Source organism: Drosophila suzukii, chromosome Y (genome assembly GCF_043229965.1).
Source record: "Drosophila suzukii chromosome Y, CBGP_Dsuzu_IsoJpt1.0, whole genome shotgun sequence".
Classification (NCBI taxonomy): Eukaryota; Metazoa; Arthropoda; class Insecta; order Diptera; family Drosophilidae; genus Drosophila; species Drosophila suzukii.
Genome location: NC_092085.1, coordinates 8,399,287 through 8,413,533, shown reverse-complemented (window position 1 = coordinate 8,413,533; position 14,247 = coordinate 8,399,287). Strand labels below are relative to the sequence as shown.

Here is a 14,247-nt window from a genome sequence, read left to right as displayed (position 1 = left end):
CTGGCGGCACGTAGACTCCAAATCAAACCCAACTGACTGTGCTTCCAGGGGTCTGATGGCTGCTGACCTCATCGACTTCCATTTGTGGTGGAATGGGCCTTTGTGGCTTCGGGACAAGGATCAATACCTGGTAAAGTTGATGGTTCACGTTTTGGTTTATCTCTTTCAGACAAACGCATTCAAGGAAAAGTCAAGTCCAACTGTTTGGCTACTGTGGCTGTTGCAACTCAGGTTCATCCACTCGATGAGCTGATCGCACGAGTTTCTTCTTGGCTCAAGCTCGTTCACATTGTCGCCTATGTGAAGCGATTCATTCAACGCACACAAAACCCGTCCTGCGATAGGGTCTCAAGAGCTCTTACATTTGAAGAGATTGAGGCAGCAAGGATCATTTGTATAAAACACGCGCAGCACTGTTTTCACGAGGACTATTAATTGCTCCTTGCCAAGAAACCCCTAAGGAACCGATTGCAGCTTGTCAAACTTACACCAATGATTGACGAAAACGATTTGCTGAGGGTAGGCGGACGACTGCACCAATCGCAGTTGTCAGGAGAGGCAAAACACACAATTTTGCTACCAAAAACGCACCGAATTTCGAAGCTGATCCTGGAACACGAGCACCGACTAAATCTTCACCCTGACGTTTCTTCCCTGTTCGTAATCGTTCGGCAGAGATTCTGGATAATTGGAGCACGTAATCTCATTCGCAGAATAACACACGACTGCTTATGCTGCTTTCGTCAACGTCACCACACCGCCCAACAACAAATGGCTGATTTACCCAGCGTGCGTATTACTCAAGCCCTTCCATTCGTCAATACTGGTTGCGACTATGCAGGTCCAATCCTTCTAAAGGATGCCAAAGTTCGGAAGCCACGTATCAGCAAGGGCTACATTTGCCTGTTCGTCTGCATGGTCACCTCGGCCATACACCTGGAACTTGTCACAGACCTGACAACAGAAACCTTCTTGGCTGCCTTGCGCCGCTTCATATCCCTACGTGGCAAGTGTAGCAAGATCTACAGCGACAACGGAACCAACTTTATTGGAGCTAAGCGATCCCTCAACGAAATGCAAGAATTGCTTTCATCACAACGACACAGGGACATCGTCACATCCACTTTGGCGGATGATGGAATTCAGGCAGGGGAATGGGAGTCGGCAGTTCGCTGTCAAAATGCATCTGCTCCGAGCCACCGACAACTCAACGCTTACCTTCGAACAAATGCGCACCTTGCTAGTTCAAATCAGCGCAGTGATAAATTCACGCCCCTTATGCTACACATCTGATACCGAAGACAACTACTTATCACCCGCCCACTTCTTAATTGGGCGACCGTTAACCACCGTCCAGATCCAGACTTAAGCCACATCCGTGTGGGTCGATTAGGATATTGGCTAAGCATCCAGGCTATGATTCAAAGATTCTGGAAGAAATGGCATCAGGAGTATCTGACTACTCTGCAACAACGTCCGAAATGGACCACCTTTACACCCAAACTCTCGATCGATGATGTAGTTCTCGTTAAGGAGTCTAATACACCACCAGCATCTTGGCACATCGGACGGGTAATGGAAACCTATCCAGGGAAGGACAACCTCGTTCGAGCAGTCAAATTGAAGACCTGAACAGGAGAGATGACCAGGCCAATCACGAAGATTTCGCTTTTTCCCAGTTCAGAAACTGTGTTTCAGGGCGGGCCGGGATGTTCCTGAACGGTGGCAGTCTTTAATAAGCTCCCATCATTAGGCGCATAATGCCATCTCTATCCTTTGTAACATAAAACCGATATACATAAATATATACCTTTTTTCGTTTCTGGCAACGCTGCTACGACGGCGTCTTTTTGTGAAATTCATATCAGTATCAAATAGGCTTCGCAACTGGCAAGAATAAAATTACATACAGTCCACACATCCAAATCGTTTATATTTCTAACCAGACGGATATTTCTACGTCGGCGTGTTCGGGAGTTATTGATCCCAAAATTTTCTCCCTACTTTACACAAATATAGAATCTGTGTTTTAGTAACTTTTTAATCAAAATATTTTTTTAAAACAAATTCCTTTAATGGAAGTTTATTTTTGACTTCGGTCAAACTTGTTTCGTTTTTTTCCTCACTATCATAACATATTAATTTTTCTGTCTTTCCTTTATACTCCAATACTCCCTTTTCTATTCTTATTATAGCTCCGACTTGTTTAAATAAATATAATCCAATTAATAAGTCAGAGTCAATTTGTTCTATTTCATAGAACAAATGCCTTGTCTCAAATATATTTATTTAGTGATACGAAAACGATCGTGCAACAAAAAGAGGCAGGTACTCGGAGCTTCTCGCTCTTTTTTTGACAAATCTCCACGTTATGTTCGGCTAGCAACTAATGTTTCGGTGGAAAAATTTTGGTGGCGCAGCAAATTGTGAACGCCCTAATATTTTAGGAGAATTGTATAACGAAAAAAAAGCAACTTATATTGCTTTATAATTTTTTAGTTAAGTTATAGAAATTTATTCGGTTAAAATTGATTTAAATATTTAAAACATTATAATAGTACCGTTTTAAAAAAATTGATTTTGAATTTTTTACTCAAAAAGTAAATATTATGTAGTCGGATATTTTTCGCTTTAGAAAGGGTATAGGTGCAGTGGCACACGCCAACAGCGAAGAGAAAACAAAAGAAATCAAGTAAAGGGGTGAGAGGAAGACTTGGTTCATTGAAAGGGAAGCAAGCCATTTAAATTGTGCGCAGCAGACTTACTTCTTTCGTTTTTTAAAGTGAAAATAATAAAGTGAATTGATCTTAGTTTAAAGTGTTAAGGTATTCAATGGGTTCCGTAAGCCGAAAGTGAATGATGTTTTGCGCCAATAAAAATCCTGCAAAGGGTGAAACACAGCTCTAAAAGGTAAATATGTAAATAAAGAAATAAAACGCATTTTTTTATCATATGCCCATGAATTTTTTCAGGAGCGTTGGCCAAGGATTCGGTGGACCTGGACAAAGGTGTAAGGAAGGCGATGTCTAATGTGAAAAGCAAATTAACATTAACATTATAACATTAACATTATACTAGGCTTCCTAACAATAATTGTCCTTTAACACCTAAATAACACTTTTTAATTAAAATGAATGTAAAAGTAAATAAAAATGTATGTATTTTAAATTCTATATTTTCATAAGTGAAAACTCATTGGAAATATTCTGAATTTCACAAGTGATTTCACTTGGGATGTGTCACTTGCAAGTGATTTCATAAGTGAAAACTCAATGGAATTATTCTGATTTCCACAAGTGATTTCACGTGGTACGTGACACCGGTACGTGGCAAGCCATACGGAACAAGTGAAATCCCGTGGGTCTTCGAAAAATTTTCATTTGAATTTTCCCTTGTGAAATTGCGGACATCCCATAAAATTTTCTTCTGCAAGAGGACATGTCCCACGGGATTCACAAGGTGATTCACAAGTAAATCTTTTTTTTTGGAACTGAAGGGGATCTTCGGGTTGAGCAAGAGGTAAATTAATAATTCATTTTTATTCTCAAGAATTCCGTTTTTGATATAACAAGCAGTGGCTTTAGTGTCTACTAGAATATTAGCATTCCTATGTAGGGGTCTGATCTAAAAAATGGTCTTCATTGATATTTTTATACCCGTTACTCGTAGAGTAAAAGGGTATACTAGATTCGTCGGAAAGTATGTAGCAGTCCCTAAAAAGTATAAATGTTCTTGATCAGGATCACTAGTCAAGTCGATCTAGCCATGTCCGTGTGTCCGTCTGTCTGTCCGGATGAAAGCTGCATAGCGTAGCCTTGTACGCAGCGCAAGTTTGTTACCCCCACAAGCCCAAGCCTGTGGCGCCCACAATTTTCATGCTAGATAAAAAATTTTAACTGAAATGTATTCGTCTTGTCTCATAACGCTTAAATCTGTCTACCGCCGGTAGGTGGAGCATTTCAATCTCGCTTGTATATCTCCATTTTCCTTTGGCCCCTTCAGATGAGTAACGGGTATTTGATAGTCGAGGCTCTCGACTATAGCGTTCTTCCTTGTTTTTGTTAAATTTATGTATAACTTAAAATTTCATCGACTAAAAGAAACCTTTCAGATAAAAATAACTTCCATAACAGCTTTCAAGCAACTTATAGTCCTCTCATTTTCTCTGTCCTTTAATTTTTCCCAGCAGCAACAGTGGCTCGAACAGCTTCAGATAAGCTCCACTTATTGTTATTATTTGCTGGCCATACATCCAGTTTTTCGGACCCTATTTCGACACACTTTATTTATGATATATGGTCTTAATCCCAATGTTCGGTCAAACTCGAGCTTTCCCTCAGCTGGTCTCTCTTTGTATTCATCATCTCTCTATACAGATATACATCTATTAGCAACCCCATGTAACCTCAATTCTGCTAAGAACGGTTCAGTTGCAGTTCCAGATCAAAGTAAAATGGCTCACGCTATCAATTCCGGAATTGCACAAGCGCTAAAAACTGTTTCACTTTCTAGGATCAGCACCTTCCACCGAAACAGCGGTCATAATAAAAGCAACGCTTACCAAAAATTAATACCGAAATGTTTTTGAACGCCCGCCCTCCCACAAGCCGCCAGGTCACACCGACCTGCCAGTCAGCGATCATGTTTGAACATGGGTCAAACCACCACAAACCACAAACCTGGTCACACAAATTCGGCAATCGATAACCATCACAAACGAGCGTCAACCTATTCACCAGGAACGGGTATAAAAGTTGGCTCCCAGACCGGCACGATTCAATTGTGCTCCGACAGCCGGTCGAGGAAGACATCGATGTAAGTGGTCTGGAACCTAACTCTTGTACTTAGTCGCTGTTAGTAATATTAGCTGTTGACAAACTAGGGCGTGCCACAACGCATCGGTTCTTATTCGAATGGCTGGGATTCGGTTCAGAACCGGTCCTCGTGGGATTTGGGTCAGCTCCAAAACCGGTCATGATCGTTTATTGATTTGTAAATCGATGCCTTCCAGATGTTAAACACAAAGTTACAGGGTGTCTGTCGGGACTCGGTTCAAAGTAGATCCTTCGTTTTGTTATCGGTTCTACCGACCTGAAAATGTTCACCGGATTCCCGGGTGTGGCCTGTGTGTCAGCCTCAGAACTGGTTCCGGATGCAGTTTATGGATCGGTCGCAGTCTTGGCGAGTTATCTCCAAACGTCATTTCACATGACTAGAACATACCCCACGCGAGACCACGACGAACGCACGGCGTTACCAATTCAAACCGTCGACCGTCACGGAAGCTGGTTCACCAGAAACCCATGAAGCACAGGCATGAACTTTATTTTATCCCCTTATACTTATACATTGATTACAGGTTCAATTAAGAATAAAACCCAAAAATATACCTCTTACGCGTCATACAGACATTGACAGACATTGACAGACATTGACAGACATTGACAGACATTGACAGACATTGACGGACATTGACAGACATTGACAGACATTGACAGACATTGACAGACATTGACAGACATTGACAGACATTGACAGACATTGACAGACATTGACAGACATTGACAGACATTGACAGACATTGACAGACATTGACAGACATTGACAGACATTGACAGACATTGACAGACATTGACAGACATTGACAGACATTGACAGACATTGACACACATTGACAGACATTGACAGACATGGACAGACATTGAAAGACATTGAAAGACATTGACAGACATTGACAGACATTGACAGACATTGACAGACATTGACAGACATTGACAGACATTGACAGACATTGACAGACATTGACAGACATTGACAGACATTGACAGACATTGACAGACATTGACAGACATTGACAGACATTGACAGACATTGACAGACATTGACAGACATTGACAGACATTGACAGACATTGACAGACATTGACAGACATTGACAGACATTGACAGACATTGACAGACATTGACAGACATTGACAGACTTTGACAGACATTGACAGACATTGACAGATATTGACAGACATTGACAGACATTGACAGACATTGACAGACATTGACAGACATTGACAGACATTGACAGACATTGACAGACATTGACAGACATTGACAGACATTGACAGACATTGACAGACATTGACAGACATTGACAGACATTGACAGACATTGACAGACTGACAGACATTGACAGCCACTGACAAACACTGACAGACACTGACAGACACTGACAGACATTGACAGACACTGACAGACACTGACAGACACTAAGAGACACTGACAGACACTGAGAGACACTGACAGACACTGACAGACACTGACAGACACTGACAGACACTGACAGACACTGACAGACTGACAATATACCTGTGTTTTTCTAATTCGATTCGCTTTATACAACATAATCTGTACTGAGGTCCAAATTGATCAAACCAATTAAATCAAACCACTAAAATAACTACGTTGCAACGTCTTTAAAAAATGTGTAAATGTTCCTACCTTAAGTGAGTTTTTGACGCGGTTGATTAAGTCCATCTTAAAAAGGCTTATCCATTGTCCGACTTGATTTAGAACAGCAGCCTTAAAACCGGTCATGTTTAGGCGCAAAAATACAAAAAAATCTTCAAAAGTTTCCCAAGTGCGTATTTGATCTTGCAACTCTATAAACTTGTCTAGTTGTTCCTTATAAACCGAAAGTGGTGGATACTCCAAGCCTAGAATCTTGACCCCTGAGCTTCCCTCCTGGTCAGCCTCAGCATCGCGTTCATCCAGGGTTAAATTGCGACCAAATTTTTTCACTTCAGATAAATAAGTAGATTTGTCCCAAATCCATAAGCTTGAGAACTCCATAAAGCCCTTGCCGTGTACTCGAATGGCCTGTAGAGCGAGCTTTATTTTGCTCATAACTTCAAGGCCTTGCTTTTCCAGTTCAGTCTTATCTTGCAGCTCATCTATGAATAATTAACAAATAAATACTTTTTGTTATTTTTTTCAATACTGGGATATCATACCAAAGAAGCTAATAAGAGGATTGCTTGTTACTTCTGTTGGATCTTGGGCGACCCGATTTAAAAGACTCATCATGTTATTCATGTCATCCAGTAAGGTTTCAATAAAAAAGGCAAACCCGGTTTTAGAAGAAGTATCCAGATTAAGAAAGTAAACCACGTTGGGTTCTTGAAGTTCCATAAATATCTCAAAGATCGGCGTGTTGTTTTCATACCGGTTATCCACTTCCATTCGTAAATAAGTGGTGCTTGTAATAACGGCATCCACCAGATTTTCTGCAATATTTGCGTCAACATACATTTCGTAATCACGGAAAAGCTCGCGTTCTTCCTGACTTAAGCCGTTCAAAAGTTCGTACCGGTGGAACGGAGTTATGACCTCCTCCTCGCTCTCTGACTGTTCCTCCTCAAACTCCTCTAAGTCGTCTTCTTCGTCCGCAGCTTCCCTTTTTTTCTTGAACTTCACACTAGTCATTACTGAAAGGCTTACAATCGGAGGCCAGATACCGTCACCCTCCTCATCCTCCTCTCCGTGCTCACCAGGGGGTAGGCTGTACCGCCGCGGAATGTCAAAAAAAAGCTTTAAATTTACGTACATAAGAAGGTCAATAAGACGCTGTGTCTCTGCTGCCATTGATGCTCTAGTGTTCAAAATAGGCTCTCTGGGTTCTGTGTGTAATAAGAGTTGAGGATTTAACTCCTTGCGCTGGAAGAGGGGAACTTTTCCCCAAGATCGAATGCTCTCCTTTATGGCTGCTAGATTTTCTTGAGCGGCTACTAGGCGTTCATGTAAATACTTCACCATTTTAAAAATCATTACTATAAATCGTTGGCCTAAAATAAAATATTAATTGTAAGTAGAAAATTTTTCCAGTAAAAAAAGTATATTATTTTGATTTGAAAATATGTCACAAATAAAATGAAGAGTTTCTGATAATGTTCAGTAAAGCAAACACTTTTCTACGTAAAGTTTTAGGCTTCTGGATTACAATCTGCCTTTACGATCTGCTTGGTCTGAATATATATACTTTATGTGTCGGAAACGCTTCATTACTACTCTACAAGTAACTGCTATAAAAATTTACGGCAGCATCAGAGCAATCCTTTTCGAAAAAAATGCTCAGTTATGATATTGAATACTTTTACTAAACCAACCATCACGCTATATATTTAACAAACTTGATTTTAACATTTAAGAAACACAATCAATTGATACTTAAACTGAAAAGAGATAACGCTATATATAACGATGCCATCGACTATCAAATACCCAGACAAGGGGAGTGCGAGGGATATGGAGGTATGCAGCATAGCGACTGTTCACATCGGCGCCACCTAGGGTCGATTTCTTTATTTGTTATAACATTTTAATGAAAGGTCAGATCTTAACAATGCAGATACGATAGATATTGATAATCGAAACAAAATTGCATTTATACTTTTACAAAGACTTCAAGCATATACAAAAATATTCCGCCGAACTAGATCTTTTATTCTATATCAACACTACCGGCCAGTATATTCCGAGTAAATTGTACCCTATTAGATATAACTGCGAGATAATATCTTCTGCAAGCAGCGTTTTGCTATAGTGGCAATACTGTCCACGCCTACTGATCACCGGCAAGTATTCCCGAAGCCACCGCTTTAAGAACGTATCTGCAAGCTGCTGAGACGTAATCCACTTTTTTTTAGAAAATGATGAGCAGTATGTATTGCTCCGCGATGCAGCTCGTCCGAAGGTCGTGCGGTCGATAAGACCCTTAATTGATCGTACCAGGCGCTCGGAGTGGGGCGACGCTGAAGGAAGGTTAGGTTAGGTTAGGAAGGAGTGGTTGGAGACTAAATATTAGTCCCCTCACTTAGGCCACAATGGGCCCCTTGTGATACCACATGATCTCTGAAAGATCCGTTTCCCTAGCTCATGGGTTTTCTGCCTTCGCGAAGTATTCTGTTCTTCTTAAGAAACATAGTAGTTTTTGAATGCTTACGTCCTGAATGGCCGCAAGGTTCGGAAGTGTGTAGCTACCTAGGGTTTGAAAGCGCTTTAGGTTATGCGCTGGGCAGAAGCATAGGAGGTGTTCGATGCTCTCCTCTTCGTCTATCTCTTTGCAGCTGCGGCAGAAGTCGTGGTTACTTAGACCCAGCCTTATCGCATGAGTCCCTATAAGACAGTGGCCCGTGAGGGCATTTAGGAGAGTGGAGATGTCCTCTCTACTACAATGTAGGAGAGATTTTGTTCTTTTCGTGTTATAGTTTGGCCATGTGAGTCTAGAATTGTGGCATATTGAGATTGAGTTCCAACGGTTGTTGGAAAGAGTGTACAATCTCTGCCTGAGAAGGAGCTTGCAGGTAGCCATGGGCATCCCTACCGTGTCCTTATCACGAAGGATATCGGCGGTTGTCCTCTGTCTTGCCAGCTCGTCTGCTATGCAGTTGCCCTCAATGCTGCGGTGCCCAGGCACCCAGATGAGGTTGATTCTCAGATGAGTGGCCATCTCGTTAAGAGATTTGCGGCATTCAGAGATTGTTTTTGAGCTCGTTGTGTAGGAGTCGAGGGCCCTGAGGGCAGCTTGACTATCCGAGAATATGAAGATATCACTGTCTTTATGTACAGACGTGTTCAGGTGGGTAGTGGCTTCCTGAATTGCCATCACTTCCGCTTGGAAAACACTACAGTGGTCTGGTAGGCGGCATGAGACTTTTATGTCTAGTTCGGGGGAGAAGATTCCCCCACCTGTTTGGGAGTTAAACTTGGAGCCGTCAGTGTATATGTTGACGGCGTTGTGGGAGGTTGTCCCAGTCTGAACGGGTGGGTATATGAATTTTGTATCTTCTTTCGAAGTTGACTATGGGTGGGACGTAGTCTGTATAACTGAAGGAAGGTACTTCCACATCATCTCAGAGCTGGTAAACTCACATTAGAGCCGGTTCTTGTCTATGAAGTTGCCTATGAAGTTTCTAACTATTGCCACCAGAACAGGTCCAAAATAATATTGTCGTAGCACACCGATACAGTCGAAGTAAGGGCCTAGTTTGTATAGCGCGTTTCTTCTTTTCAGAAGTCTACCCTTGCGTAGCAGTGCTAGCTTATGCTGGCAGTGCTCGTCCCTGGTGTCTAATCACAGTTCAATTACGTCTTCCAGCGTCGTAAGCTCCAGATCTTGCAACATACTCTGCCGCCGTCTGGGCTCACTCCAATAAACTTCAGCATCAGTGTCGTCCGTTTTTATACCTGTTACTCGTAGAGTAAAAGGGTATACTAGATTCGTCTGAAAGTATGTAGCAGTCCCTAAAAAGTATAAATGTTCTTGATCAGGACACTAGTCAAGTCGATCTAGCCATGTCCGTGTGTCCGTCCGTACGTACGAATGATCGCTGAGATCTCCGAAACTATAAAAGCTAGGCTATTGGGATTTGGCATGTAATTCCTTGGCCTTCCTATAGCATTCTTCCCGTCTAGCGCCCAAATTTTTTGATATTTTGTAAAAATGTTAATGAGCCTTTGTTGTTAACATCGGACCATTCATTAAAAAGTCATAACCAAATAATAATCAATATTTTGCAAGTCAATCGAGATTGGACACCACATGCAAATGAGGGGTTTTTACGCCACCAAGCCACCAAATTGCTATTGACCAGGTGTGTTAGTGAAAAAAGCTGAGCTTCTTTAAGCATATCTCCATTCCTCTCGCACTCCCTTAAGCTGAGTAATGGGTATGTAACAGTCGAGGCCATCGACTACATCGTACTCTCTTGTTTTGGAAATATCTGTTATAACTGTAGTTTCGATAGTAACGTAGTTTACTACGTCCTCTATTACGTCTACCGTTACCGAGTAAATCGGTAAACGTTACCGCGATAGTTTTGTCCTCTCGGGTATAAAATTAAATTTGCATCGCCTGTCATTTGAGTACTACATTGTATGTACTTGGTCACAGCCTCATTCATTGATGAGGATTTGCCTGCCTCAATGATTGTTTTGAGACGGCCATGCTCACAATTTTTATCCATTGTGTTTATAGCCTCCTTGTTGCTGAATTTCTCTGCGTGTTCAGCGGGTAATACTTTATCAATATACGAAGCTTCAAGTAGCTTTCGTAAGCTGTCAACTTCAGTTGTGAATTTTTTGGCTGCTTTTCCTTTTTTAGTAGTTTTTGCCATTTTTACTTTTACTGAATCGGATGTTTCGCCGATAATGGTCTTGTAATTTTTATACCCGTTACTCGTAGAGTAAAAGGGTATACTAGATTCGTCGGAAAGTATGTAGCAGGCAGAAGGAAGTGTGTCTGACCCCATAAAGTATATATATTCTAGCCGCGTATGTCTGTCCGTCCGTTCGGACAAACGCTGAGATATCCGAAACTATAAGAGCTAGGCAATTGGGATTTGGCATGCAGATTCCTGATTTGTTCAAGCAGCGTGGCTCCTACAGTTTTGATGATAGAATAAAAATTTTAACTGAAATACATTTTTTTTTTTATCAATACCTATCGATTGACCCAAAAAAAAAGTTTGCCACGCCCACTTTACCGCCCACAAATCGCCCACAAACTTCAAAAAATCGTAAGTATGAACACGGAATTGAGATTTCAGATTTAGATTCCGTAGCCTTGAGCGCAGCGCAAGTTTGTTACGCGAATATGCCACGCCCACTCTAACGCCCACAAAGGGGCTAAACCTGTGGCGCCCACAATTTCTATGCTAGATAAAAAATTTTAACTGAAATGTATTAATCTCGTCAATACCTATCGATTGATCCAAAAAAGTTTGCCATGCCCACTCTAACGCCCATAACGCTTAAATCTGTCTACCGCCCACAAAACCATATATTGAGATCAGGGGTAGGTGGCGCATTTCAGTCTCGCTTTGCTGCTTGCGTATCTCCATTTCCCTTTGGTCCCTTTACCCAATTTTTCACCAGGTGTTGCTTACGTGGGAAAGGGCGCACACTTGCCCCACACCTCAGTTTTTGAGTCTGAACTTTGAGTGGAGTTGATCCAACTATGTTTGATTTTGTCGCTTCAACGGGTAATTCTTCATATGGTCCTTTCGGTAAATTGACCAACATTATGGCTGTGAAGGCGTTTTCGAATTGGGGTGGGAGGTTGTCCCAGTCTGTACGGGTGGGTATGAAGATCTTGTATCTTATTTCGATGTTGACTTTGGGTGGAATGTAGTCTGTACTATGTGGTAAGGATGTATGGTTTGTTAGGATACTGGAGTGACCCGTAGAGCCTGTTATCCATGCCGCTGCTTCGCGGAGCCTCAGCGCTGTTGCAGATGCCGACATTTTGGCAAGTAGGTCCAGGGGTTGGAGGTCAAGAATTGTGTTTAATGCTTAAGTGGCAGTGGGGCGAAGCGCGCCACTGATGCATAGTTCTTCGATTCCTTGGATCTTGTGAAGGATCCGGAAGTTACAATTCTTTTCTAGGGAAGGCCACCATTCGATGTTTCCGTAGAGGAGAATGGTCCTGACTGTTGCAGTGTATAGCCAGTGAACTAACTATCATGGGGAGAAACCCTACTTTATCCCAACGGCTTTTTTTACAAGCGAAGAGAGCTATTGCCGCTTTGCGTGTGCGATCTAGGATCTTGTCTGTCCAGGGGTGCTTTTTGTCAAGGATGACAGGGTTAGGATTAGGCGCGTTTGGTGTAGTTTTGGGAAAATCCGCGTAATCTACCACCTTAGTGCCCGCCTCTTTTAGAAGTGATAGCAGTTTGTTGACCACTATAACCCCTTGTGGGGTTCCTCTGCTGACATTCCTGGTCGAGTGGGCCTACACTACACTGTTGGTAAGGATTGTGTGTATGAGTCCCACTATAGGCCGCTCAATGCCCAGTTCAGTCAGAGCACCAGTGACAGCCGGTGGGGTGACGTTGTTGAAGGCGCCTTCTATGTCTAGAAAAGCTGCCAGAGAGTATTCCTTGTTGCGGAAACCCCTCTCTATATAAGATACTAGGGAGTGAAGGGCGTACCTTTACGGTACGCATGTAGTAGGCTTGGGTTGGTGTCAATTAGCCTTTCCAGGGTCTTCAACAAGAAGACAGACTAATCGGGCGGAAGTCCTTTGGGGTGATGTGGGAAGGTATAAAGGTTCAGGGTTTGAGATATTGGCAATGCTCTGATCGTTGGTTTCCTCTATATAGACGTCCTCCACTAATTGGGGGTTTATAGGGAAATGGGTGTCTAGCAGGAGTTCAAGGGTTTCCTGGCTGTATCCAGACTAGGTGCCAGCATTGGTTTTTAATAACCTAATGGTTGCTGAAGATTTTGCTACGATTTTTCTGAGCCTTGATGCCCCCGTAGTAGGTTCTACGTTACTGCGACCACATAACTCCGTCTGTCAGTCTGTCAGTCTGTCAGTCTGTCAGTCTGTCAGTCTGTCAGTCTGTCAGTCTGTCAGTCTGTCAGTCTGTCAGTCTGTCAGTCTGTCAGTCTGTCAGTCTGTCAGTCTGTCAGTCTGTCAGTCTGTCAGTCTGTCAGTCTGTCAGTCTGTCAGTCTGTCAGTCTGTCAGTCTGTCAGTCTGTCAGTCTGTCAGTCTGTCAGTCTGTCAGTCTGTCAGTCTGTCAGTCTGTCAGTCTGTCAGTCTGTCAGTCTGTCAGTCTGTCAGTCTGTCAGTCTGTCAGTCTGTCAGTCTGTCAGTCTGTCAGTCTGTCAGTCTGTCAGTCTGTCAGTCTGTCAGTCTGTCAGTCTGTCAGTCTGTCAGTCTGTCAGTCTGTCAGTCTGTCAGTCTGTCAGTCTGTCAGTCTGTCAGTCTGTCAGTCTGTCAGTCTGTCAGTCTGTCAGTCTGTCAGTCTGTCAGTCTGTCAGTCTGTCAGTCTGTCAGTCTGTCAGTCTGTCAGTCTGTCAGTCTGTCAGTCTGTCAGTCTGTCAGTCTGTCAGTCTGTCAGTCTGTCAGTCTGTCAGTCTGTCAGTCTGTCAGTCTGTCAGTCTGTCAGTCTGTCAGTCTGTCAGTCTGTCAGTCTGTCAGTCTGTCAGTCTGTCAGTCTGTCAGTCTGTCAGTCTGTCAGTCTGTCAGTCTGTCAGTCTGTCAGTCTGTCAGTCTGTCAGTCTGTCAGTCTGTCAGTCTGTCAGTCTGTCAGTCTGTCAGTCTGTCAGTCTGTCAGTCTGTCAGTCTGTCAGTCTGTCAGTCTGTCAGTCTGTCAGTCTGTCAGTCTGTCAGTCTGTCAGTCTGTCAGTCTGTCAGTCTGTCAGTCTGTCAGTCTGTCAGTCTGTCAGTCTGTCAGTCTGTCAGTCTGTCAG

General features: G+C 42.7%; 1 protein-coding gene across 1 annotated transcript in view; it reads right to left on the bottom strand.

Moving 5' to 3' along the window:
• kl-5 (male fertility factor kl5) overlaps nucleotides 1-14,247 on the bottom strand; it is a 341,950-nt gene that overhangs the window by 306,577 nt on the left and 21,126 nt on the right. The window contains exons 11-12 of the mRNA XM_070997903.1: nucleotides 7,004-7,834; nucleotides 6,492-6,943 (exon numbers count right to left, since the gene is read on the bottom strand). Coding sequence (XP_070854004.1) covers nucleotides 6,492-6,943; nucleotides 7,004-7,834 — 1,283 coding nt within the window. The remainder of the gene's footprint in view (nucleotides 1-6,491; nucleotides 6,944-7,003; nucleotides 7,835-14,247) is intronic.